At 51.4% G+C, this 26,411-nt stretch overlaps 8 protein-coding genes across 8 annotated transcripts; 5 read left to right on the top strand and 3 right to left on the bottom strand.

Moving 5' to 3' along the window:
- Window positions 1-40: 40 nt before the first annotated feature.
- Window positions 41-12,757, bottom strand: KRP23_10780 (Dynein alpha chain, flagellar outer arm; the record flags this gene model as incomplete). The annotated part of the gene is made up of 2 exons (XM_067881271.1): window positions 41-5,791; window positions 6,758-12,757. The coding sequence occupies 2 exons, from the start codon at window positions 12,755-12,757 to the stop codon at window positions 41-43; spliced, it is 11,751 nt and encodes a 3,916-aa protein (XP_067741533.1).
- Window positions 12,758-12,922: 165 nt separating this feature from the next.
- On the top strand, window positions 12,923-14,141 carry KRP23_10779 (Syntaxin-43; the record flags this gene model as incomplete). Its single annotated transcript, XM_067881269.1, has 4 exons — window positions 12,923-13,054; window positions 13,122-13,266; window positions 13,367-13,917; window positions 13,998-14,141. The coding sequence occupies 4 exons, from the start codon at window positions 12,923-12,925 to the stop codon at window positions 14,139-14,141; spliced, it is 972 nt and encodes a 323-aa protein (XP_067741532.1).
- A 328-nt stretch (window positions 14,142-14,469) lies between these two features.
- KRP23_10778 (Endoplasmic reticulum mannosyl-oligosaccharide 1,2-alpha-mannosidase) lies at window positions 14,470-16,468 on the top strand (the record flags this gene model as incomplete). Its single annotated transcript, XM_067881268.1, has 4 exons — window positions 14,470-15,273; window positions 15,368-15,493; window positions 15,579-15,716; window positions 15,785-16,468. 4 exons carry the CDS (start codon window positions 14,470-14,472, stop codon window positions 16,466-16,468), a joined length of 1,752 nt encoding a protein of 583 aa, XP_067741531.1.
- A 208-nt stretch (window positions 16,469-16,676) lies between these two features.
- Window positions 16,677-17,804, top strand: KRP23_10777 (cAMP-dependent protein kinase catalytic subunit PRKX; the record flags this gene model as incomplete). Its single annotated transcript, XM_067881267.1, has 1 exon — window positions 16,677-17,804. The coding sequence occupies one exon, from the start codon at window positions 16,677-16,679 to the stop codon at window positions 17,802-17,804; it is 1,128 nt and encodes a 375-aa protein (XP_067741530.1).
- Window positions 17,805-18,602: 798 nt separating this feature from the next.
- KRP23_10776 (uncharacterized protein) lies at window positions 18,603-19,493 on the top strand (the record flags this gene model as incomplete). Its single annotated transcript, XM_067881266.1, has 1 exon — window positions 18,603-19,493. One exon carries the CDS (start codon window positions 18,603-18,605, stop codon window positions 19,491-19,493), a length of 891 nt encoding a protein of 296 aa, XP_067741529.1.
- A 304-nt stretch (window positions 19,494-19,797) lies between these two features.
- On the bottom strand, window positions 19,798-20,906 carry KRP23_10775 (Derlin-2.2; the record flags this gene model as incomplete). The annotated part of the gene is made up of 6 exons (XM_067881265.1): window positions 19,798-19,885; window positions 19,963-20,032; window positions 20,112-20,343; window positions 20,424-20,517; window positions 20,604-20,677; window positions 20,754-20,906. 6 exons carry the CDS (start codon window positions 20,904-20,906, stop codon window positions 19,798-19,800), a joined length of 711 nt encoding a protein of 236 aa, XP_067741528.1.
- Window positions 20,907-21,088: 182 nt separating this feature from the next.
- KRP23_10774 (Mitogen-activated protein kinase kinase kinase 1) lies at window positions 21,089-22,611 on the top strand (the record flags this gene model as incomplete). The annotated part of the gene is made up of 7 exons (XM_067881264.1): window positions 21,089-21,205; window positions 21,272-21,442; window positions 21,531-21,733; window positions 21,792-21,961; window positions 22,124-22,392; window positions 22,461-22,507; window positions 22,572-22,611. The coding sequence occupies 7 exons, from the start codon at window positions 21,089-21,091 to the stop codon at window positions 22,609-22,611; spliced, it is 1,017 nt and encodes a 338-aa protein (XP_067741527.1).
- A 760-nt stretch (window positions 22,612-23,371) lies between these two features.
- Window positions 23,372-26,284, bottom strand: KRP23_10773 (uncharacterized protein; the record flags this gene model as incomplete). Its single annotated transcript, XM_067881263.1, has 2 exons — window positions 23,372-23,993; window positions 24,078-26,284. 2 exons carry the CDS (start codon window positions 26,282-26,284, stop codon window positions 23,372-23,374), a joined length of 2,829 nt encoding a protein of 942 aa, XP_067741526.1.
- Between the last annotated feature and the right edge of the window lie 127 nt (window positions 26,285-26,411).

The raw sequence follows: 26,411 nt of genomic DNA, 5'->3' as shown, positions 1-26,411 counted from the left end.
AGTCTTACTGGTTTCTTCAAGAAATAAAATACGATCGGATCTAGGAATCTCTTTGCATGACAAGCGCCACACCAGCCAATATCCACTTCGCCTTGGGATGGATCGTGTTCAGTGTAGCAAGGAACACGTACGTCGGTCCTCGAAGTGTTGTCTGATATACAGGACAATCAAACACGTCCTTGCTACGTCGGAAGTGCCCCACTGCCGTGGCCTCCCATTTGCTGTCAATCACCACAGCTCGCGCATAGATTACAGGTGCAGCTGGAAGCAATTCCTTTGGCATCGGATCCACTAGATGCCCGCCACAAGGAATAGAGTCGACCTCGTATATAAACGGCGAGGTTTTGTCGCCGTCTTTCATGGGATATTCCCACCGCGCGCCCTCCATGAACAGACCATGAATGTACGCACCCATTTCAGGATAAGATTCGGCCCCCTCAGCATCGGCAATGGGTGTAACATGAGTCTCAATCGCCATGGAGTCCAGTGGGATTCCGTGTGTTCGCGCCGTGCACTGCTTGATTGCAGTGAGGAAAGCTGTTGGATTGAACAAGCCCGAGATCCACATCGAGTAAGGAAGGCGGAACTCGTTTGTCCAGCTTGAAAGAAACTGGACACGCTCCAGTAGATCGGCAAACCACAACGATAGCGACTTGCGCGACCACCACGCGTATCTCTCCCAGGAGCACATGTGCAACACATTACGACCAGGGACTTGGTTGATTGAAAGCGCCTCCATGAGGTCCTCCATCTGCTCTGTCATGTTCAGCGTGCCCTGAATTCCTTTCGTGAGCTCGACGAGACTGGTTTGAATCTCGTGGAGTAGTGTGTGCATGCGAGTAGCTTCTTGCAAAGCGACTACAACGTAAGGAGATTGATCGGTTGTCAGCAATGGATCTGCCTTGGCTTGCAAGTCTGCAAGATCAATCTCTGGTGGAAGCTTCTCAAGCAACTCTTCGATAACGGCATAGACGTGAGCATTTTCTTTTGCCAACTCAGATGCTGCACTCCGTGCAGTCTTAGTCGCTGTGCCATCAGCAGACGTGGATGGTCCTCCTGATGGCTGGAATTTTGCAATTGCCGCGAATAGTTCATTGGAGGCGTCCACGAGGTATCCTACCTCCGCGTTCGGATGCAATCCGTACACCGTTGGGGATTCACTCGGCAGCTGTGTTTCGATATGGTCGACGTACTTGGTATAACTAAAAGTAAACGGGTCGGGACACTTAAACCCAGCAGTGAGTTCTTTGCCGTGGAAAATGTCTTTTGTAAAGACTTCGTTCAGGTAGGTGTTGTTCGTAATCCGGTCCCAGTGATCCGTGATATGGCCACCATACATAATTTCTCCAAAGATGTAGCGCAGATCGTCCCATGGCAAGCTCTTCGATCTACTCGTTGCCGCAGTATCAAGGTACCGTCGAAGTACATCCGAGCAGATAAGTAAGTCCCCCGTGTTGAAGCTGTACGGCCGACTCCAACCTTGGCAGCCAAACCTCCGCCGTCCTAACACCAGCGCATGGAAGAAGCATAAGGCGAAGATACATCCTTGGTATTCGCTGGGCTGAGCACAAGCGTCAAGCTGCTTCAGCGAAAAGTTAGCCCAGGCTCGACGCAAATTACTCTTCAAGTCAGTCGGCGCCTCATTTGCAACCTTGATGCAGCTTTGTAGAAGCGACTCTGGAAGATTACTGAGTGAGGCCAAAGCTGGGCCCTCGGATGAGAGAAAACACCGGAAATTCTGATCTGCAGATACAGAGTAAACTTCCAAAGTTCTCTCTAACCTCGGGAGCCATGACTGCATCAAATGGATGTTCTGAAGAATCACCCAATTTCCTTCTCGAGAGAACTTCATGAGCACACTGTCAGCGTATTCCTCCTGGCCTTGACCCATAGAAATGTTGATAAGATTTCCCCGCTCGTATGTGAAATCAAACTTTTTGCCAAGCGTCTCCACCCACGAGGTTGGGTCCACGCCAGGAAATAGCACGAAAAACATCGGCGTTGAGGCACTCGTTTCTTGGTAAGTCGCCTCCATGTCAAAGGGTGGCTGCTGAACCATCTGCTTACCAAACGTATCACTTAGATACGAGCGCAGAGCAAAGATCATTCGATCTGGCCGGAGCACGCGTACGATGTGCAGCAACTGGACTGGCGTGACCGAGGTTTTGTATTGTCCGGGGAGAGGTTTCACTTCGGGCTTTTCAGCATCACACCATTCTCGCCATTCCTCACTATCGGAGCGCATAAACGTTGTGAGCTTCTGGAGGCTGTGTATATTTTCCTCGAGTTTCCGAACGCGAAGCCACATTGTTTCAGACAACCACTCGCTAAGAAGTCCCATCCCTGACCCCATGTCACTTGCAGTACTGCAGGTCACTAACTGATGAACGTCGATCGCATCGATTTTCTTTTCCGACTGCAAAATCGAAAAACACAGTTGAGTGGCCAAAGTCAACTTGTCCTTCTCAAAGAGCCCCCGACGTATATAGTTGAATACCACGTCAGTAATGGATGCATTAAGCTGCGTACACCGGGCCTCGATTTGTGCTGTTGAAGGCTTTTCTTCCTGGTCCGTTTCCTTCATGAGGACGTCTAAATCTTGTTCGGTGTTAGTGTCCATCACCCGATCCGCCAGGAGCAAATCCGAATTCCACTGAAAGCGTTGCGATACAATAACCTTTTTTGCCGCTGCCTTCAACCGACTAAGCAAACCTCCGCCACCCGATGAAGGCGGTCTTCCAGGATCCTTCTCGGGTTGAACCAAGTCAATTCCACGCTGAAAAATGACGACGTACGCGTTCAAAGAGTACACATAGTATGAGTGCATACGATGCAAACCATCCATGATGAAAAAGAGCAGTGCCCCCCGACTTGCCACAGATTGATACTTCGCGCTCAGCTCATTAATTTGAGCTTCGTACTCGGTGGCTTTGGCGGCTTTCTTTGCGATTTCTTGTGAAGTAGCCTTTGTCGTTTCCAAGTCCGTGATTACCTGCACATTCTCCGTCACATCCCCCTCGGCATCGGCAAGACTCGAAAGAATACGATCTTCCAGCGTTTGTATCCGGATTTTAAACTCGTTCTGTTGGTGAATGAGAGCTGTACGAACTTTAGCCATTTTAGGCCACTCCTTGCGCACTACGAGAGCCAAAAGCTGGTCTTCAAGGCCTTGTTGCGTAACAGCAAAATTGATCATCGTAGTCTCGGCTTGCAGCTCAGGTGGGTAGTGAGGATTCGACAGCTTTGTATGCAAATACAGTCGGAATTCAGGATGTAGTTCGACAAGTTTATCACCCATTTTCAGTAGGGTTTTGCGGCCTCGTACGGTGGTAGACCGAGAGATCACGGGCCACATACACACCTCCAGTTTCTCTCCCATATTTTCAACTATCACTGTGTAACCGTGCTCGACTGCAGTCTCCAGCAGTTGAGTCAAGTTTGGTTGATCTTGACGTACTACCTGCAGGGAGCTAGGTGCCGCCCGTCGTGCATGCTTCTCCATTTCACGAAGCCAATAAATACCTTGCAGTTGTGGGTCGATTAGTAGTGGTGAACGAGTACTGTTGCGCACTATGGCACCATTTTCGACCGAAACGCGATCGCTTGGAAGCCCTTTCGTATTCCATTCTGCAATCTCTGAAGGCGTTGCAAGAATTTGTAAAGGATTACCATCTTCTGACATTGTGCTTATTGCAGGTGCAGCCTTATCCTTATCTTTGTCAGCTTTAGGTGGCTTTTCAGTCAGCGCTTTACGAAGGAAAGGCAGCCACTTGTCGTTGATAAGCAAATCTCGAAATGGCTTTGTGAAAGCGCCAACATACGAAACAAAGCTAGCAGCTATCACAACGTCACAGACCAACATTTCGGCACTTACGCGAAGCTGCTCAAGTTCATGCGCCCAGCGTTCACTCTCACTTCCGAGAGCCTTTGCTAATCGACGAGCAAGTTCCATACGAAGGCGACCCCTCTCCAGCAATCCCACTGCGTCCTGGACCTCCTTATTTGTCTTGTCAAATTCTTCTGTCAATATGGCAAGCTTCTCCTCCAGCGCCGCTACCTTTTGATTCACCAACTCCAGCCTCTCGTTCGCGACCCGTAGTTTTTCGTTAGCCTCTTCTAATGCTCGCTTTTTGGGCTCAACCACCACAATGGCATCGTAATAAGCCACGATATTGATTACCCAGGCACACAACCCAGCAGAGGCAGAGTTTTTCTTCTCAATTGCCTCCACATTGAAGTGTTCAAGCAGTAAAAACGGACGGATTTCCTTCCAGTTGACCTCAGGTATTTGCTGGTTATCCACCAGCGTCTTGAATCCTTTAAGTTCGTCGACTAACGAGTTAATGTTTCCCAGAAGCGCTTTCTTCGTGGCCTCCCATGATCGATCCTTGTCTTTCACCTTGCCATTTTTCTGGATGATCACATTTGGATTCACGCCAGCAAAGAGCACGACTACAGCGCCGAAAACGTCGCCTACACCTGCAGGAGGCTTCGCCATTGTCTTGCAGTTTCCCAGATCCTTTTTATTTAGCGTGTCTAAAGCCGCCATCGCAGCCTCCACCATAGGCTCGGCTTGAGCAAGATCCGCCTCGGTGTCCGCCTTCTTTGCAGATACATCAGTCTGGATAATAGCGCACTTCTCGCGCTCAACGTTTGCTTTTGCTGTCTCGTTTTCAACAAGCTCCTTGTCTTTTTGAAGACGTGCTGCTAACTCTTCAACAATAACCTTCTTGTTCTCTGCTTCTTCTAGCGTACGTTTCAACTCTTCCTCCATGGTTGCAACGATTTCTCCTGTTGATTCCATCTTCTCAAGTCCGCTTTGAAGGCGTTGCATCGCGTTTTGGTGTCTGGAGTGCTTCTGGGCTAGTAGCCGACGATACAGTGTCAAACATTCCAGATATGACTTCGGAGTCGAGTATACGCGACGCTTTTCACGTGCGAAAAACTCACTTGCTAATGTGTTTGTACTCTGAAAAGCGAATGGCATGAAATTTTGCACCGCCATCGCCACATTTTCTGCGGGACTCAACTGTGGAATGTTATCAAAGGAAAGGAAGCGCGCAGCAACAGACCGCAGCGCTTCCTTAGGCCATGGCTGAAACCAGTCGATCAACGCACAGTTCACTAGGGCAGGGAACTTTCGAGCTCGCATTCGGAAGTCTGCCGTTGCCGGAGAGAAACAGAGGACAACATGTAGGTTGCGCTTAATTTCCTGGACAAGCCATCGCCATGCACGCTCTTTTTCAGACCCTTCGGTTCCAAGATTGATAGCTTCATTACCATCGCCAGACGAATCTGCCGCGGCACTTGCTGCTAGCGCTGCCACCATCTTCGGCTGGAATTGCTGAATCAAATTGGTCTGCTCGTCAACATTGTAAAGATCTGGTATATTACCACTCGACAGCAAGTCGTTCAGATACACGAGCATTCGCTCATTCTTAATTTGATTGTCGTCAAACAGGAAAACTAATCCGTCACCTTTGACACCTGCTTTCATGAACATGTTCTGAAGATCGGATTTGAAGTCCAACAGTGAATACGCTTGCGTAATTGTGATCTCCACCAGAGCGTATCCACAGATGAATGTACTTAAACGTGCCAGTGACTTGCGGCCGCTTCCACCAACACCGACAAGAAGCGCATGACCGGATGGGTTTGAAATAATGCGTACGATGCGGGTAATATGCTCGAGTGCGTCCTTGAACAAAACCAGGCCCATTTTCGCGTTTAACTCATTGTGTTCTGCCAGCGCTTCCTCGACGGTAGCATGAAGAACTTGGAACGATACCACCTGATCGTATTCATTAGTACGCAAGCCATTTGCAAAATGACAAAAGAGAACTGGGTCTGTTTGAAGTAGTGCCGAATCGCTGCTGCTCTCTGTGCTAGAAGAAACCGGGGCAAAGTAACGCATAAAGTTGAGAGCGGGAAAGCATTTTCTAGCTTGCTGTTGCACAATCGATGTGAATTTGGTTTGATCCTGTGTGGAAACCATGCGGTCTCCGTAGACCCGTGCAGATTCATGTACCCACAACAACGCGAATTTGAGCGGGTCCTCAAATGTTGGTGGTTTTGCCATCAACAGTCCTTGGAACACGTTCGCTACATGTCGAATATTGAATTCGTAGTGAAAATTGGCAGCAGTCTTACGAAAGGTACTGCACACTTGCACGTGCAGATTAAGCGCAGCTTTTAGAATTGGTTGGCACATCTTGCGGATATCTTCAACGAAATCGGCAACATAACCCTCTAGAAAAGTTGTATAGATAACCTGTAAACTGGCAGCGCTCAACTGAGGCAGGGCAAAAGTAACAAAATGCCGCTGTAGACGCGGGTTGATGCTGAAGCTCCCGGCGTTGGGGTTCATGCAACTCAGGAACTGCACATCCACGATCTGTTTTAGTGAAAACTTAGCTCGATCATACCAGTGTCCATAGTCCAGATACTGACGAAGCAATGCGATGGCACTCTGCGTACCATACTGATCCACCTGAGGAAGATTTAAATCATCTAGGAAGTATATCAACTGGTCGCCGACGGTTGGACCAAAAGTAGAGCCAACTCGTTTTGAAAGCTTCGATTCGAGTATTGCTTGTAATGCGAGCGCATTTGTGTAGTAGTTGAAGTTGATACTCATACTGGCTGCTGGGCCTTTAGTAGCGACAATTGACGACGCTGTTGGAGCGGAGGATGAAGAAACAGCACTAGTTTTACCTCCTGAGACCCGACCATCTAGATTGCTGAGTAACCCCTGCACCAGCTGTGTCTTTCCTGTGCCCGCATTGCCACAGAGCATGAAAGGACGCTGCTCATGAACCATGATACTCATCCAACTTGTAATAGAAGCCGTCTCAGGAGTAGATACCGTGACAGATGACATAGCAACAGATCCATCGAAGTGGACTGCTTTAAAGTACGGCGACGCCCTCCATGTGTCGAACGTTAGCGTGTTGGGGTCAAGCCAGTAATCAAACACAGTGTCACGAGCAGGGAACTTGATGGTCTTGAACTCACTTCGCCACCATTCGCTAAACAGCTTGCGATAATCTGTTCCATCGTCCGTAATTGTGAGTGCGGCACCAAACGCCCAAACTGATATAAAACCACTCAGGATATCCACTTTCTTGGAATCTCGTAGGGTTTCTGCGTCCAGCACTGCATCAAGAAAGTACAAGTAGGTTTGCACCATAGTTATTTCCTGCATTGGTACAATAGTCTTGCAACATTGCTTAACAAACGAGATGATCGGATCGATGTACTTATTCATAGCCTCCCCCAAAGCTGCGCGTTGCTGTACAGAGGTGCCCTTAGTTGCCACCCAGCTAGCCAAGAACGATCTCCATTGAAAACCATCGTCATCAGATATATAAAGAATTCCCGCACGAGATACTGTCGCAGGGGTTGCATACTTCAGATCCCGGATTTCAAATAAGAGTCGCATGTTCGGCTTCAGCGGGATGCGCTCATTCGAAGCAAGCGTGAGCATTTTATTGTCATCCATGACAGAGTTCATCGACTCAATCCAGTTAGCGTCCAGGTCTCCATCCAGTACAATCCATTTCGGGCGAGGGTCTGCGACCGAACTACTAGCCACGTCGCGCATGATCTTAGACAATAGACCATCTTTCCATTCTCGTGTACCAAGCACCATATATCCATAAAGATCTTCAGTAGAAACTGACTTGGGGTTGAGGTCAATGACTTTCGTCGTGTACTGCTCGCCTTTCTTCTTCCGAGCAGCAATAAGCGTCTCACAGCACTCCGTTTTACCACTTCCCGGTGGCCCCATCACAAAGACACAGTGACGAATTGCTAGCAGCTCTTCCAGCTGAATAACTTTCAGCCGGAACTGTTCATGCGGCCAAAGCCCGCGATCCTCGCACGCAACGTGAACGTACTTCTCCATCACCTCGTCGATCTTCCGCGGTAGGTTCAGGTTGGGGAAGAGATCACCAAGTAGCCCCGTGAATATAAGTAGGTCCTGTTTCACGATTTTGGGCAAGTTAAAATCTCGAAGGGAGCGCATCAGAATTTCTTGCTCGGAAAATTTCGGCTCAGCACGCTTAAAGGTACCAGCAACGACGAGTACACTTTTGACAGCTCGAAGGCCCCAGTCATAGTGGTCTTGTTTAGAGAGAAGCTCTCGAAGCAAGGAATATAGACTAAAGAATTTCGTAGCAAGAAGCTTCGCCTCTCGGAATCCTTCTGCCATTAGCATGTTCTCGCAGATCAACACGAGATCGGGCGCCATCACTGTAATGGGTCGGAATAATGCTTTCAAGCCTTCAGGCAGTTCAGAACGACCGAGATAGCCAGGATTCATGGTAATGAATGTCCCGCATGTGGGATCAAGCGTGACCGAGTCTCCTTCAACCACAACATGACTGCTTTCGCCTCTAATTCCATCGCAGACAGCTTTGAATTGGACCGAGCACACAGATAACACTTCAGGAGCGAGACGGTTGAATTCATCAAAGCACCCCCACGCGCCTGCACTCGCTAAGCCTTTGAAAATGTTCCCCAGATTTTTGTAGTCCATTTCAGGGGAGCAGTTAAACACATAACATACTTTGCCTACCATATTTGCAAGATCTTTCGTGGTTTCTGTTTTTCCTGTTCCGGCAGGCCCTGCTGGAGCACAACCCATTTGAATGTGAAGAGCCTGGGTGGCAGTAACATAAATTCTGTCAGTCAAGGGCGTGATCACGAGCCTCGGGCCATTGCCCAAATACTCGAATCCGTAGTCGAATGTTGCGTCACAGATTTCCAGATATGTGTGATTCTGATGATCTGACCGTCGTGGCTTTAACTGCGACTGCCAAAGGAACGAGCTAGGTATCGTGATCTCTTCATACAACAGCTTCTGCACAATATCTCGTGAATGCGCATCCATAGTGATCATGCACATTGTACGTTGGCGATCCCCTTTCGGCAGGTTCGTTTGAGTCAGCTTAATCAAATCGCTGAGCTGAATCATAACTTTCTCGAGAAGCTCCTTCATGGCGGTCGCATGACCCTTTGAAATAAGCTCAAACGCATTTTCAACGCTTCTTACGTATTCAATGCCAGCGACAAGCAGTGCAATCTGAGCGGCATCCATATTATCTTTCGATGCCGCACCCTCACTAACTGGTGCAACTTTCTGCAGCAACCAGTCGACTCGATTTTGCTTAGGAAACCGGTTGATTGAGAGCGTAACATGACCCTTTAAGGTGAGCTGTATGGATTCCAGTATCGTTTGCATATAAAGTTCAACCTTACCTTCCAACGGTACCATGTTCTCGAATGAAATGGTCTCTTTCGCAGAATCGTTGGATATAAAGTGAGTGGCAAGCATTGAACTAGCCGCTCCATTATTGTCTTTCTGTAGGAGCAGCGTATGTGTAGCCAAGAACACCTTCTCGAGGTGAATCATGATCTTCTGCGGACTGCTTCCGTTCGAAAGTATGTCGAGCAAGTCCGCTTCTGAAATGAAATAGAAGCGCGGGAACAAGCGGCGCTTGGAGTCGAGATACTCCTTTAGCGCTTGTTGGCACTTTTCCAATCGTGAGCGAAGATCATTTAGCAGTTCGAGCAAGCTAGGAAGCTGGCAGGCAAGCAGTACATTCCCAGGTGGTTCCTGAGCCCACATCTGTTGCAGTGTTTGGCGGACCAACTCGTCCACATCTTCAAACCTCGCCGCCTCGTCAGGCAACTCCCGTTTAACCTCCTCTGACTGCATAAAGAGCGGTTCCAGATATGACCATGATCGCTGAATATCTAATAGGGCTCCAACTGTTTCAGAAACAAGCATGAGCTTTGATCGCCATAGCTGTGTCTGCTCCTGAAAAAAACTATTTCGCCCAGAAGCCATTCCTTGTATTAGCAACTGGTCCGACTCAAGCATCTCTACATCGTCTTCCGCCATGTGTAGTAGGGGAACTGTCGTTTCCTTATACGGAGTCATCGTCAGGCAAATGTTAGACCAACGATTTTCAAGCTCGTACAGAGTTGATTCTTGTTTGGCTTCTTTTTGAGCTCGATCTGTAATTTCTTCAACATCCCGCTGGAACTCGTGGAGATTTAGTGCTAAAATATCTGCAAATTTAATGGATGGGTTATCGTCCGGGCAATCGAACGTCTTTCCTGAAACTGCAATCAGATCTTGCCAGTGACGCCTTCGCATTGATGGATGCCGCAGAGCTTGAAATAATGGACACGTACTAAGAAAGTCCTTTACTAGTCGCTCAAACTTTTTAAATGCGTCGCAATCGCGAATGTCTTTGTGTGTAGCTTTTACCAGTGATAGGAAAGTTTTCGCCTCTTCTTCCAAAATAATACCATCAATCATGCTCCACGGAATATCTCTTGACAAATCAATTTTCCTTGTTACCTCTGAAATGGCTTCCCACAATTGATTGCAGTGGGTAAATGTCCTCTGGATAGACGCTAATACGGAGGCACAAGGGTCCATCAGATCTTCGCACTCCAGAATCTCTGCAATATGCTTCTTTTGTTGAAAAAAATCTCCATCTTTTTCCGCATTTGCCTGCTCGCCAGAAAGCAGTGTTAACGCCGCGTTGACACCAACAGAAAAGTTCCAGAATGCCTTCGTTTTAAGCTGGGTCTCCTTTGCTCGCAGTTCTTCCATATAGACGGCAACCTCGTCACGAAACTTTAAGCTTTGCGTAGCAATCAATGGTGCGATACGATTACTTGCCGCGGGCACCTTCTTCAGTACCTCCCCCCAAGCGACTTCAATAGCCAACAGAATGTCGAGCTCCTTGGTGACAATGATACCAGCATCTTTAAGGAAGGCGATTTCCGCACGGAGTTCCTCAATTGATAAAGATATCGCTTCTCCGCGTTTCTCAACCATAAATACGTGTTCTTTCAGTCTGATTAACGCAGCTGTGACCTGCTCAGGAGTCCAGGTTGGGTCCGACAAAGGCTGCTCCAGCCCAATGTTGCACTCTCGTGTCGACTGCTGAAGCCCCTGTAAGTCATGCAAGACTTGGTCTATCACGAGCTTTCCCGTCATTAAATTCATCTCTCGGGTAACAATATCATCGAAAGTTGCCGTGTATGGTGACCCGCGAATAGGCCCTGCGTTTCCACCAAATGTGCCCTGGAACTCAATTCTTACCTGGTACTCACCAGGGCTCGGCACTGTGTAACTTACAAGGTACTTGCCGTTTAGAAGATCCTGAATCTGCAAACTCGGCAGGAAGATGGGATTGGAGTCGTCGAGCGAGACTTCGACATTAAACTCGTCCCCACCACGTGTCCGCAGATCGCGCCGAGCATCTCTCGCCTGGATAATAAAGCACGTAGGCTCGCCACTAGCTCCACCCGATAACACACCGGGGCCATACGCGAAACAAAGGGGTGCATCGGTAACCGAAAAGTAGCTGTATGTTTGAAAAGTTGTCGTGAACGAGTCACCCTGAAGTGCTACACGGATCTGAATATCTCCAGCAGGGTACGCAGTGAAGTCCGGCGTCACAACATTCAGTGTGTGATCATTGACATATTCTCCAGGGACATCCACCGATCCTTTTCGACACGAGAATCGGATAGTCACTGCTTTATTGACAAAGTCGATGCCTTCGATCACCAAGGGAGTACCACCCGTAATCGGCCCAAAATCTGGATAAACCCCAGTGATACCATAGGGAGGTCCGACAACGCAGCTTACGTCTAGATAGAACATATCGTTCAGCCAAACGTTGGCCCATCCACCGAAAACAATTAATCGACTGCCCTTATCATCATATGCTAATGTTGTATCGCTTCGCCCGCAGGGTGGCGTCCCCTCGATCTCTGGAATGGACCAGCTCATTTCACCCGTGTCAAGCACACTCAAATCGTTCATGTAGTTTCCTTGGGCATTGTAGTTGTTTGCTTCACCCACTACGCCGCCAAACACGAAAACCTTTGCGTGTGGTATGGCGAGTACCGCACAACACGCGTGGTTCCACCTTGGCAGCGTCGAGGCCATATGCGTGCCTTCCACAAGTGTCCACGAGTTCACGGCCGAGTCAAAAATGTGCAAGTCATTAAACTGTGCGACACTGTTCCACCCTCCACACACCAACATTAGGTCGTCCACAGCACAGGCCTGATGGCCTGCTCGTTTCTCCGGCGGTTTGCCCTTGCATGTGACTTTGGTCCAACTCAAATCATCTGTCCGTAGCATATACAAGTCGTCGAAATCTCTCCTGCTGTATCCTGTGCCTCCATAGCCTCCGAACACGTAAATAGAGCGTCGTATAGCAACTGCAGAGTGGGCTCCTCTGGGAGCCGGCAGTGTCGGCGCCACAGTCTTGGCCACACTGGCACGATGCAGAGCATTGTTGTTATTACTATTAACGGCGGTCCCCGGGGCTCCAGCTTGACTCCAGTCCAGCGTGATGGGGTTGAAGATCCACAGGTCGTTGAACCGCGCGGAGCTGCTGTGGAACCCGCCGAACACGTAAATCTTGTTGTCCACGACTGTGGCCGAGTGTTTCCATCTGGGCGGGGGCCACGCGCCGCCCAGAGGCGAGCGCAGACGCTCCCATTCGCTCGGAGCGTTGGCGTTTATCTTAAGTGCGAACAGGTCGTTCGTCGGCCCTGGAGGCTCGGAGTAGTCGCAGCCGCCGAACAGGTAGCCGCTGGAGCCCACGATGGACAGCGAGTGACCCGAACGCCTGGTCGGCGTCTCTCCGTTGCGCCTCGCAGTCGTCTCCAGTCTGCTCCAGCGCAATGCGGGCGGCGCTCCGTCCGCCATCGCCATCTCGAGTGCCGGAATGCGGAATGCAGGTTACGTTGAACTTTTGGATTTGCAGGTATGGGATTGGTGGAAAGAGGGGTTATTTTTTACCAGTAGGTGGACTACGCGACGGTTCAAGATCCAGGCCGATCTTCGGTTTTGATGGTCGTCAGTATTATATTGAAGACCATGGCGTATCGCGACCTCACGGGTCGCTTCCTGGAGCGCAGAGCCAACTTGCGCAGGCGTAGCTTGAGGTTCCAGATGCGTCCAAGACTGGATAAGTCGCCGGTATTGAGCGCTCTCTTCCTGTCCAAGCAGGTAGCGAGGTGGTGGTATAGGACGAGATTGAGGCTCGGATCTCTGACGTTGTTGTGTGAATTTGCAGCGAAACAAGTCTCAAGCGATGGAGAAAGCGCTGCTTCAAGATGCGAACGAGTTCCCCGGTGGAGAGCTTAGGGAGATCCACAAGCCGGAGTGGACGAGGTTCGCCGAGAGCGCAGACGAATCCATTCGCCTGCTTCATGCTAAGCGTACGAGCATTTTTTTTCTTTTACACTCAAGGAGCCGAGACGCAAACTTGTGTATCATTGCAATAATGGGGACTGATCAATGCTGGCCGTTGTTGTGCAGTGGAATATTTGCAGCTTCTGCATACAAGGCGACTCATGATTCGGTTCGACGACTCGGAGATCCAGCAAGAGCACGAGATAAATTGCCTGACTGAAGAAATAACAGCGCTGTTCCATAAGGCTGACCGCTCGCTGAAAAAGATCACCAGTGCTTTTATCGGGGGCGAGGCGAGTCCGTCACCTGCGGACCGCCTCGTGCGGTTGAACACACAACGAGCGATTGCTGGTCGATTGCAGGGGATATCGATCCAGTTTCGAACAAGACAGCGCGAGTACCTCCAACGTCTGCAACTGCAGAAATTCGGGAGCGAGATATTTGACGTCGACGCGATGGAGAAGGGCGCGGGAACGGCAGGTCAAAGCTTCCAATTCGGCAACAAGAGCACCACCGTGGCAATGGACCGCACTGAGTACGATATCAAGACTCGAGATATTGAGATCCAGCGCATTGCGAAGTCGGTCGCGACGCTGGCCACCATGTTCAAAGAAGTAGCCGAGATGGTGATCGACCAAGGAACGCTCATTGACCGTATCGACTACAACATGGAGCAGGTAGCGATGCAGCATTCGTCACCCCATCGTGCCTCGCACCTCCAACTAACTCCTCCTCTCTTTTGGTCTGCTTCCGACAGGTGGTCGAGAGAATGCGCTCCGGACTGAGCCAGCTCGAGCGGGCCGAGAAGTACCAGCGCAACACGAGGCCCGAGCGCTGCATCTTCCTTCTGCTCACACTCATCACACTGTGCTTCTTCATCCTCGTCGTGAAACACTCCTGATCGACTACACACAAGCATAAACTATGGGCATCCGGACCCCGGTCTCGCGACCCGGGTCACACTCGTTGTTTTCTCAAGGAGCGCACCACGTCCACCAAGCAGAAAGGCAAAGAAACCCCTACCACCTGCCTGCCAGACGCGGCTCGTTCTCAATTGACACGCATAAAGTTGTTCCTCGTCATCTGCCCATGAACACCATCCACTCCCTCTAATAAAAATTCGATACTGAACCCCCGCTCACCCCGCCACCTTCTCTCATTGGCTAAAAGTCATCCCTTGTCTTTCAACCCCATTCCCGATTGATCCCCTCGGGACGCACGTCGCCAATATGGAGCCGCGCGCCCGCCGTCTCAGTAACATCCGCGAGCCGCCGCTGGCTCCGACGTTCCCTACCAAGAGCTTCAGCCATTCGAGCAGCAGTCGCGGCCTCTCGTCCTCGCGCTCGTTGTCCACGGCGGTGGTGCTGCGACTGCTACTGGGGCTACTGTGCGTTGGCATCGTCTTGCAGTGGGTCCTCTGGAGCTCCAGCGTCGTGGAGCCGCAGCGCAGCAAGGAAGACAACGGCTGGATGAACCACTTGCGACGAATTGAGCACGCGGCTGACAAGGAAACGCCTGAGCCCGCCGCTGACACGTTCGAGTTCGAACCGCCCGCCAGCGACCCGACCCACGAGGAGGAGCAGCGACGACGAGCACCGTACGATCCGGCGATGCACAATGAGGACCAGAAGCAGGTAGTCGAGATGGTACAATGGGCCTGGAAGGGCTACTCCACGTACGCCTATAGCCACGACTCGCTGAATGTCAAGACGTACAAGGGCACTGGGCTGCCAGATCATGACATGGCACTGACACTTGTGGACGCGCTGGATACACTATACCTCGTGGGTATGTTCGACGAGTTTGATCGGGCGAGTGAATGGGTGGCGAATAATATGGAGCAACGGATTTTCCTCAGTGGCTTCATCAGCTTCTTTGAGACGACGATTCGCCTGATGGGAGGACTCTTGTCGTCATATTATTTGTCGGGGCATGTGCATTTGCTCACAATTGCGAATAAGCTGGGCATGGCGCTTTCTCCAGCGTTTGAGGTGTATGAACACGGTATTCCGGCCAAGGACTTCGATATTGTGGTACGTGGCATTCGGTGTCTCTATAGGATTTTTTTGTAGGATGCAAACGAAGGAAAAATAATTTATTTGTGTTGCTTGGTGTGGTGGTGCTTAGACGAAGCGGACACGAGCTGCCCCCTCTCTAGCAGAAGTTGGCACACTGCAGATGGAGTTCAAGTACCTCACTCGACTGACCGGATACCCGAAATACCAAGAGCAGGTCGACCGTATTTCGGATTCAGTACGTTCTGTTACTAATAGTGAGCGCTTGTGCTGCTTACGATGGACTTACCTGCCTACTTCTTCTGCTTGTTTATATCATGTAGCTTGCGAAGCAAGTGGAGGAGAAGTACACAAACGGTCTTCTGCCGGTTCAACTGAATCAGCAAAACGGAAAAATCACCCAGTCGAAAATCACTCTGGGCGCTAATGGTGACAGCTACTACGAGTACCTGCTGAAGCAGGTAAAGTGTAGTGGTCGAATGAACTTAGCTAATGCGTGGCTGACTCTCTTTGCGTTGTTGATACGCAGTGGCTCTTGTCGGGCAAGAAGGACGACAAGTTCAAGACGCAGTACATGACGGCAGTGGATGGAATCATAGACAAGCTCCTGGGTAAGTCAAAGCCCAATGGCTTGGTATTCATTGGAGAGCTGGTGTACGGCAAGTTCGAGCCCAAGATGGACCACTTGGTGTGCTTCGTGCCAGGTATGCTGGCGCTAGGTTACATGAACGGCATGCCTGAGGAGCATCTCACGCTTGCGAAACAGCTCATCGAAACGTGCTACCAAATGTACGCTCAGATGGAGGCTAAGCTTGCCCCCGAGATCATGTATTTCAACATGAAGGAGAACGTGGAAGAGGACTTACTCGTCAGCGCCACTGACGCTTTCAACTTACTGCGTCCCGAAACGGTGGAGAGCTTGATGGTGCTGTATCGTGCCACAAAGGACGAAAAATACCGCGAGTACGGTCGTGATATCATGAAAGCATTCGAAAAGAACTGCCGATTAGACCGAGGTGGCTACGCAAGTATTGGCAACGTTGCCAAGGGCCCAATTCACATTGGCTTCCGCAACGAAATGGAGAGCTTCTTCATCGCTGAGACGCTCAAGTATCTATTCCTGCTGTTCTCGGACGACTCGATGCTGGCCTTGGATGAGGTTGTGTTCAACACGGAAGCCCACCCGTTCCCGATAGACAAAACCAACTCATAGATATGTGAAGGACGCGTCTCCAATATTCGTGCTGCATTCTCGGTGTTGTGCTAATCCAATTCGTGTAAATCGACGAGTGGAGCTTCATGTTAGATTAACGGACTGGCCTCTCGTCTGTGGTATTTTCAGCAGCTCTAACGAAACGATTCCTGAGAGGCAGTATTGATCCGTCATTGTAGATGAGCTCATCCCGAGGTGCAAATTACAGATGGGTGGTGCAGCGTCTGTCCTAGGCGAATCGGCCTCAAATTTGCACTACAGATATGGCGAGGTTACAGACGTGCCAGGCGACAAAGCGGATGAGGACCCAGTGTCCGCAGCATGGATCGGCACGAGGCTGGACATGCCGCCGAAGCCCTTTAGCCTCGAGAACTACTTCGAGTTGTTGGACATCGTAGGCACTGGTATGCTGGGCAAAGTACGTCTCATTCGGCACAAGCGTTCAAGTCTGTACTACGTGTTGAAGTCGATCAAGAAGAAGGAAGCGATTGTCAAGAAGATGACCCTGCAGCTTGAAGCCGAGCGTGACGCGATGGTCCAGATGACAGCAGTTCGACATCCGTTCACGGTGCGGTACTTCGGCAGTTTGGCCACGTCTTCGCATGTACATTTTCTGATGGAGTATGTACCTGGCGGAGAGCTCTTCCACCGACTGCACACTGTCGGTCGGCTATCCAACGACGAGGCCAAGTTTTACGCCACGGAGCTCATCATATTCATTGAGGGTTGTCACGAGAATGGCTACATGTATCGCGACTTGAAGCCCGAAAACGTTTTGCTGGATGCTGGTGGGCACATTAAGGTCGTGGATTTCGGATTTGTCAAGCGGCTTCGTGGACCAAGCGATCGCACCTCGTCAAGCGTCGGAACGCCTCAGTATTTGGCGCCGGAGCAGCTCACGCTGTCTCACCAAGCGCGAAACTACTCGCGCGTCGTGGACTGGTGGGCGTTTGCGTGCGTGGTGTACGAAATGGTCAGCGGTTCCCCGCCGTTCACGACGCGCCGCAACGGCTCGCACTTTGAGCTCTACACTCGCATCCTCTCGGGCAAGATCTATTGGCCGCGGTACATGCAGAGCTCGTTGAAGGACTTGCTGCGGCAAATGTTGCAGCCCGACCCAGCCAAGCGACTGAGCGACGCAGCGGATATCAAGAAGCACGTGTGGTTTGAAAACGTAGACTGGGACGTCGTCCCGCTCCGACAAGTGGCTGCGCCGTACGTCCCGAGACTGGCCTGTGCAGGCGACACGACCAACTTCGACGAGTACCCGAGCTCATGCGAGGAGACCCCACCGCTCGATAACGACCCCTCTCGACAAGAGTTCCGCAACTTCTGACACGCAGCCCGCTACGACGGACATCCAAATCGCCACAACAATCACGCCAAGGTGGCAATCATGGCGAGGGAGTCCAACGAGCCAGACGTGCTTCACCGATTACCAGACGCTCAATAATTCGTCCTGGTACGGAGCGGCAGATGGCACCGCAGCGTCGTGAACGTTTTACGGTGAAAGTGCTGCATACGCGTCACATGGCGACCGTATGAACTCGACGAACAGAAGCAGCTCCTGCCACTTTGCGCCGTCTGCAGAACACTTCAACAAGGGCGATACAGCGCGCTCATGGATTTTCAAACGGCTGCAACATACGATCGTTCACTGCAGCTTGGTACGATGAGAGTCGGGGCTGCCAGCACTTCTATCACCCCCTACTGTTTCCAAGCAAGCGGTATGGATGGCCACCTCGGTATTCAAACACTCGACGCAATCTACCGGAGCAGCGGGATCTGTAGACAACCAGCAGTGGAGCAACGACAGATATTATACATACCAGCAGCGAAAACTCAATAAAGTCGACTTCCATGGTGGCCGAAATGGCTGGGGAAAGGCGAGACAGGGTTTGTTTCGGCTGTCCTTCTCCGCTGTTTCGGTTTCACTATAGCTGCTCGCATCGTGAGTGCTTTGCCGCCACCTCGGGCCTCTTCACTCGAGAATCGAGACTGGAGCGTTCACGTCCACGGTGATTCGTGGCCCGAGCGTCCGAGGAGAAGCCGAGAAGAAGTGCAGGAGCTGCAGCGTGCAGAGACCGGCAGCGAGCGATACAAAGCCACAAGCGGCTTACTCAGCGCGTCAAACATGGCCAAAGACAACCACAGTCCGTCCCTGGACCCGCTGCACTCTCCAGGAAGCGACACACCGCAGCAGCAACAGTCTCCGGTACGCAGCACCTGGAGCAGAGCACAAGACGCCGCCAAACAGAATCAGGTTAAGCAGGACACAGCGGACCCCATGGCCAAGACCAAGCGACGCCTGTTCTCGACGCCTCTGCTGAGCCGCTCGGCGACGGCCTCTGCGGCGTCGGCGGCGTCCAGGATCAAGTCCAACCTGTCGACGGTCACTAAGCTGCCGACAGCCTTGAAACGCACGGCTGCTAACAGCGGAAGCGCCAACAACAACAACAAGGCGACCGTCGATCGGGCGCCGACGATTCCGTCGCTGTCGAGGTCCAGCACCGAGTCGTCCGTGAAGCAGGAGGAGGCCAAGGCGGCGCCGCAGCACAACCGGATGTTCAGCATCCCGTCGCTCATGCGCATCAGGACCGGGTCCAAGGACAAAACGCACTCGAACCCGCTGCCGTCGCCGGTGTTCACGGCGTCGGATTGCCCGCTGGACTCGCCTGAGGAGCAGTCGGAACACAGCAGCCGGGGCAACAACAGCAGCGAGAATGAAGCTGAGATTAACGAGGCGGAGCACAAGTCGGCTGCTAACACTGCGTCGCGGTTTGTCATGGGCGTGCCTGCTATGCTGAGACGTGCTGTCTCCAACAACCATACACCGCCCAGCGCAACTGCTGCTGCTCCTTTGCAGAAGAAATCTCCGGACACTAGCGCGAACTCCACTCCGCGTGGTGATTTCCCAGAGGACGATTCGGAGAACGACCGGCATTCGCTGCTGATGATGCTGCAAGTGCCCGAAGGTCAGCGGCGATCGCTGATTCCGCTGATGGCGGCCAGTGAGGCATGGTGATTGAAGCGGGCAAAATGGTATGCCTACCACACCGACTGCACAGAGCAGTATATCTATGCTGTGCCTCTCTCCAGCTTTTGTTTAGTTTTGCGAAGGAAGCAAAACGCAGCGCAGCATCAACACAGTAGTGGTCGCTAAGAGCGATTAGTGTCCGGCGACGGTTTGCTTGGCACAGGCTACAAGGGTTTATCTAATTATCAGTTTATAACGAGACAGAAAACGTCTTTGCATTGCCATCGTCGGCTTGTTGTATTGCTGTTGAAGTTGGTATCGTTTCGATTCTTGATTCAATCAATAGTCATTGTTACTCCATGTGTGGGTGGTCGTCGCCAAAGTCATTGATCACCTGCTCGCCAGCAGCAACAACAGGACGCGGGTCAAACAAGTAGCGACTGCTCAAAGGATACAAACAAGACGTGAGAATCTCAACAACGGTGCTAGTTCATCAAGCTTTGCATAGCTCACGTACATGATACGGGGCGTCGCGAGCGGCCGCTGGGTCTTCCAGCCTCGGATGCTTGCAATTGTGGGGTAAACGTCTGCAGATTCATTAGCCACGCCATCACTGTTGTTAGTCGAAATGCACGCGTAGCGAATACACGCCATAGGGGTGCATACCTTCCAGGAAATAATAGATATGTCCGACAATGATGCCAATCAAGTCCGTCGTTGCACTGTTTCCAAGGAGAATGGAGAAGGAAAACAGCACCCACGGCAAGTACGGAGCCGTGAACGGGAACAGGCCGAGGAAGCTCATCCGCACGTGCTCATTGCGTCGCCCCCACAGATACACCATCATGAATGTCAGCGACGACCCCAAAAAGTGAATGTTCACGAACGGAGCCACCAACTGTAAAATTGCAGAACATCACACAAGGTCAGGATCAGCAACAGGAACAAACTTCTCAGGCTTCAGCCACGTGGACGTACGATCATCACCACTGCGCCTAGCAGAAGCATGTATACAAAGTCCGCTGTCCTACCACGGAAGGACCCCTCCTCTAGTAATCTGCAATAGCGGACACTGCCCACCGCAAAGTCGTCATCAACACGTGTCAGAATGTACTGCAAAATGCACAATTCCCAGCAGTAACCGCGTGTTCCACTCACACGAAGTACATGTGGAATAGGAAGTCGAGACTGAAGAGCCCGAAGAACATGAAGTTGGTCACCAGTCTCCAGACCTGTTGCAAAACGTCGTGCACACGTCAGACACTGCAGAAATACCCACAATTCCCACTGCAATGGGGATGCACGCACTTGTCCCTTGAAGAAGATGAGGTTAAAGTTGAAATAAAGCGAGAAGGGCGACACCAGGTCCAACGCGCAGGCCGTCGTGGTCAAGAAGGAGCCTGTGAGGTACAGCCGCGACACCACGGGGATCTCGTAGTACCATTCCAGCGGATCGTTCATGCTCGTCGACGTCCTCTTCCTCAAGTCTTTACGAAATGATGACACTTGGCATTATAGCGGCCCGCGGGCCTGTTTTGTCAAAACCCGCGGGTCGGTCGCCGGTCTTTGTCAGAAGTTGAAGTGACCACCACTCTGGCATTCCGCGTTAGACAGAAGACCATTTTAGGCAAGAAGCGCAGAGTATGAGCCGCCTGGTGCCATACCGGACGAAGGTGTCGGAGGACGTGGCAGCGCGCATCGAGCTGACGCTGAACACAACCATGTACCTGGTGCAGACAACGGGCCCCACGTCCTACGTGGTGAGACTGCTACACGCCTCTTTCCTGGGGCTAAATGAGTGAGTCTTAACGATTTGGTCGCTGTAGATCCAGGAACAGAACTGCGAGAAGAAGCACAAAGTCCTGATCGGATCCTTGCAGACCTGCAGCTGTGGCACGGCCGACATTTGCATCCACATCCTGTTTGTGATGCTCAAAGTGCTTCGAGTGCCCGCGACGACGCCCGTTGTGTGGCAGAAGTCGCTCATTGATTCAGAGGTGTGTGGGTGTGTGTGTGTGTGTGTGGGGGGGGGGGTCCTTTGTTCTATGGAGGTTGAAGTTTCTGATTGCGGTGCTGTGGCTGCAGATTGAGATGCTGCTCCGAGGAGGATACAAGCAGATGACAAGACCGGCCCCAAAGCCGTACAGAAAAAAACAGAAGGAAGAAGCGGCGACTGCGCAACCTGAAGATGCAGACGTGAATAGGCACGATCTGGTGGAGGGGGAAGTTTGCGCTATCTGCCAGGAAGACATGGAGGACAGCCAGCCGCTCACTTTTTGCCGCAAAGGGTGAGTGGTCCTTGCATTAATTGGTGGCTGTATTCTTTACTTACGTCTTTCGCTGCAGTTGTGGCAACAATTTTCACATCGAGTGCATGAAAGTCTTTGGCGAAAGTCGGAGGCAGTCGAAAGAAAACATCATTTGTCCGTTGTGTCGTCAGGACTGGGGCGAAACGGGTCTGTCTACGTTGCGAAAAGAGATGGATGCAGCGAATAGAGCTCCCAATGTTCATAAAGGTGCGTCGTGCAGGAAATGCAAAACAAAACCGCTTCGGTGTGAGCGTTATCGCTGCGTTCAATGCAAGAATGTGGATTTGTGCGCTCGATGCTTCAAGTCGAATGCTCACGAAAAGCACGCGTTCGTGGTGAAGTACAACGTTTTAGACTCGTGGGTTCCAGCTTTGCGTGACAACCAGCCCCGAACAGCAATCAGCTCGGATCTAATACGAGACCTGGAAAACCGAGAACTATCAACAAATGATTATGACGTACTGCTGCAGCTGGACCAAGGAGGCAAGCACCCTATTCAAGACTACCTCGTGAAAGTGCTGCCAGGCACCAAAGTCGATGCTGAGAATGCCAAAACGTTTGGTGATCCTGGTGCGACGTGCTCGTTATGCGCTCAAAGTCTGCGAATAAGAGCTTCTCTGCATTCGGTGCTGTGTGGGGTGCGTAACTTGAGACTGCTTCATGTAGTTCTCTCCATATTTTCTAATACGTTCGCTTGTGTGCGTAGCACGTTTTCCACGAGAGCTGTCTTGCTCGATCCATTTTGTCCCAAGTGTATGAATGCCCTTTTCCTGGGTGTGACCAAGCGCTGTTGCCGGGGTTGCTGTATCTTCAACAGAAGCACAAAACTAGCAAAGCTGAGGTTTCAACTGAACTGAAGCAGGAACTATCAATTGCGATGTCAGTGCTAGATTCTTCGTTCACCGTACTGGGACTTCAGCAACAGCGCTTGGGTGGCCAAGGAATTGGAAAGGTGTCAAAGGTAAAGAGAGGTGGGATACACACTCGTCGAGAGGATAGTCTTCCTTCAATATCGGGTATTATCTCGGTGGGAATTGTACCGCATGAACGCCACAGCGCACATACGCCCGCTTCAAGAGAGCGTATGTCCACGCCGACGCCCAATCAGTTAGAGCACGAAAGCATTGTATCGATAAATTCCAGTCGGCCAAGTTCTACCCGCGCAAAGGGAAAGTTGGGCAAAGTAACACGAGCACGATACGCTCTTCCACCCCTCGACAACCACCAACCACTTCCCCCGTTTCCTGTTCATGACAGCGTGACAGAAACCCGTCTCAATCACGCTGAGAAGATTCGCGCCGAGCTGAAGGCTGTCGAGAGAGATCGCCTTCAGAAGCAGCGTCAGCAAAGAGAGGAACGCCAACAGCGCCACAAAGAGCACAACTGCAATCCAGCTTTTACAGGTGGTTTTCTTGGATCGGAACAAACTGAAGTGCCCAGAGTTGCCAACAATATATCTGAACAGCGATCGCAGCAACGCCGCGAGTTGAAAAGGAAGCCAAAAGAGCGGCAACAACGCGGTCGACAACAGAACGAACTCCTGATTACTCTTCCAGATTTATTTGTTGGCAGCAGGAGATAATGAGTGGTGTTGCGGGTCGTATGGATCTATCTAAACTAAATAATGGAATTGCGGCGAACGTAAGCTGACGGGTGAGGTGGATGAAGGCTGCCTGAGCTGTTCGAAAAGTGACCAGGTGACCTGCTTTTCTTTCTGTTGCGGTGAGATGGTGACGGCAGCGGAGTGCGCATTTTGCGGTGATGGCGACGGAGCAACATGGAGAGCACGATTGATACCGTCACTGCAAATGAGACGTAAATCTCGGGCTTGGATATGGTCGCAAGCACTCTGAGGAGCACGTCTTCCGTGGCCCCCGCAATGTTGTGCTCGAACAGACAAGACGAAATTCGGTGCCTGGCAGAGCCGCAGTGCTCCAATAAGTTGCAGAGCGTTCCTTCGAGCATGTGGCAGGACAACTGCATCGAAAGATGCGGGGTATCGCACGAAATCTTTTGGGTCATTCCGGCTTGAGCGTCAATCATCGTAATGGGGTCATACTCCGGCACCACGGCAAAGTTGCGGTGGTGCAGACTGGTTCGGTCGACCTTCGTCGACATTCCACCAATATGGTGAACCAACTTGCTGTAGCTTTGTACGATACCAGGCGGTGAAAAAGTGACAGACGTCGTCCCGACAATGGAGCCTACGAGGCGAGCGATACCACCGCCCATGGAATGACTGTGGTTTTGATCGGCATTACACAACAACAACAAACGAATCAGTCAAAAGAAGACGAAAAGATGCCATTGTTGCCGAACTCACCCGCAAAGTACCACCTTTCGGTCGTTGATTGCTGTGACGTAGTCCAGAAGCTCATGGTAATACCATGACTCGTGCTGAAGACCAAATAGTCCAATCATCTCGCTATATAACTCAATCAGAGTGGAGAATGTGACATCGGGCCATATTCGAATGGTGGGGAAAATTGAGGATAGCACCGAAAACACGATCGGCTCAAAGAACATCTTCACATCCTCCACGAAATCCGTAAACCTCCATATATCCGTGCCTCGCACCGAGATGACACTTGTGTTAAGCTTCGGAATGTACGCCTCGAAGAAGTCAAGCTTTGACCCAGTCTTGGTGTTCAGTGCTGGTAGGTGAAAGTGGATGTCTCCCAGTTCATTGTCGAAGATGGTCGAAATGAACTCGGCCGTATCGTTTGACAACGGGTTAAAGTAGGCAGCTTCAGAAAAAAACGCCAGATCGACCAAACTTAATCCATTCCATCGATTCGAGCAGCTTGCGTAAAGTGGGTCATCCACTGTGATCGCTGGGTTGGTCTCGTTCGCAAGACCAAGATGTAGTTTGACAACACCTGTGTGGTGGATGTGAATCGAGTTGTCTTCGTACTTCACTGACGTGGCGTCTGGAAACCACTTCGCACTCTTCTGAAGCACCGAGAGGACGCTAAACCCCGAGATGGCGCCCACAAACAGCAGCAGGATGGCAATGGCGATGTACACGAACTTTTTTGCCGCGCGGTGGCCCAGAAGAGGATGCTTCTTATCCAACGAGGTTTCTTGCAGCATTTGCTGGAGAGTCTGGCCCATGTCGCTCAATGATGAAACAGCTTCTGACCTCAAAAAGCGATCAAACAAGAAAAGACCGACTACGACGAACACGTGGGGTTTCTCCGTCATCTTAGAACCAACGAAGATGATTCCAGCGAGCCCAAGCGCTAGGGGCCCATCGATGAGTATCGCACGCACGCTGAGCAGGCTTACCATTCTCAGGCAGATGAGCGATACCACGTAGATTGATGGCAATAGTAAGTTGATAATCGTGAGCTCAAGCTGGGCGTGCACGAATCCCATGTTTGGGTGTACACATGCTCGGAAGAATACAATACCCTGGCCAATGACGAAGGTGAACTTGAGCCGCTCAAAAAACCCGCACAGCGCTTTCTTGTTCGAGTCGCACTCTCTTACGTTGGGGAGCGTGAAGCACGTGATCGCCAAAAACCAGAGAATCCATCCCACGAGCAACGTCATACCGAAAATCTCCCACTGGTAACTTGTTAGGTCACTCAACGGCGTGATCTTGAAATTGAAGTGCCGTGCGCTCCATTCAACACTCCACAGGCCTCCCAAGAAGTTCATCCCGAGCAGCCATCCGCCCAACAGGAATGTTTTCATCGCGCTGAGTCCAGCAAGCGCCGAGCGCCATCGCGGTAGGATCTCCAAACAAAGTTGAATAAACTGACAGATCGCAATTGCAGTCGAGATGCGTAGCGCGCGCTGGAACACTGGGTGCCTGTCTGTCAAGAGCTTCAAATAGGACTCCTCGCACATGGCTTGAACAAACGACGACGATTCGTGCAGCACCGCGCTGGTGCAGTGCGAAGGCACCACAATCAAGCTGGGTAAGATGATAAGCATGGGCATGGCGACTGTAAGGATAACCGCTTGCGGGCGGCATTCACAGGCGATAATGCGTCGAATGAGTGGAAAGTTCTGCAGCGACTGCCACGTGAGGATCCACGTCGCGCGGCCGAAAGACAGCACGATGCCCATGACCGACACGTACACGAACAGCACGCAAATCGCCTGCGGGAACGGCATCGTGATGATTGTGCTCATGTTCTCGCCCAGCACGGCGCCCACATTGAACAGGAAGCCCCACAGTATCGCCAGCGCCTGCAGCATCACGTACACGAAGAAGAATGAGAGGATGGTGCGTGCGTTCTCGACCCGCTTGAACACAAGCTTGGGGAAGGCCACGAACATCAGGCGCAGCGCCGCCTCCCAGCGCAGAATTCCCTCAAAGTAGCGGCGGCGCCACTGTACCAGTTGCGTGGCTCGGAAGGCGTCCAGCTTGCGGTGGTGGGGCGACGTCGACGCGCGTCGCTTCATGTCGCTCTCCTTCTTCGTCTTGGACGTCTCGAAGTGCCGACCTGCTGCTTGTTCACACACGGAAGACGCGGGCTCCGGCTCAAGAAGTGACGAAGGACGGGGGCTTCTGGCCATCGATTGGGGCGAGTTGGTTTCTAGGCGCCGAGACGTTCTTCGCTCTGTGCCAATGCGGCACCCACGTGACGTTTAGCGTTTTGATTAGCGGGTGATAGCGCCGTTTGGTCATCTGAGACTTTGGTGT

The sequence above is a fragment of the Phytophthora ramorum genome, assembly GCF_020800215.1.
Source record: "Phytophthora ramorum isolate Pr-102 chromosome Unknown Phyram_PR-102_s0010, whole genome shotgun sequence".
Taxonomy (NCBI): domain Eukaryota; phylum Oomycota; class Peronosporomycetes; order Peronosporales; family Peronosporaceae; genus Phytophthora; species Phytophthora ramorum.
This window is presented reverse-complemented; position numbering and strand designations above follow the sequence as displayed.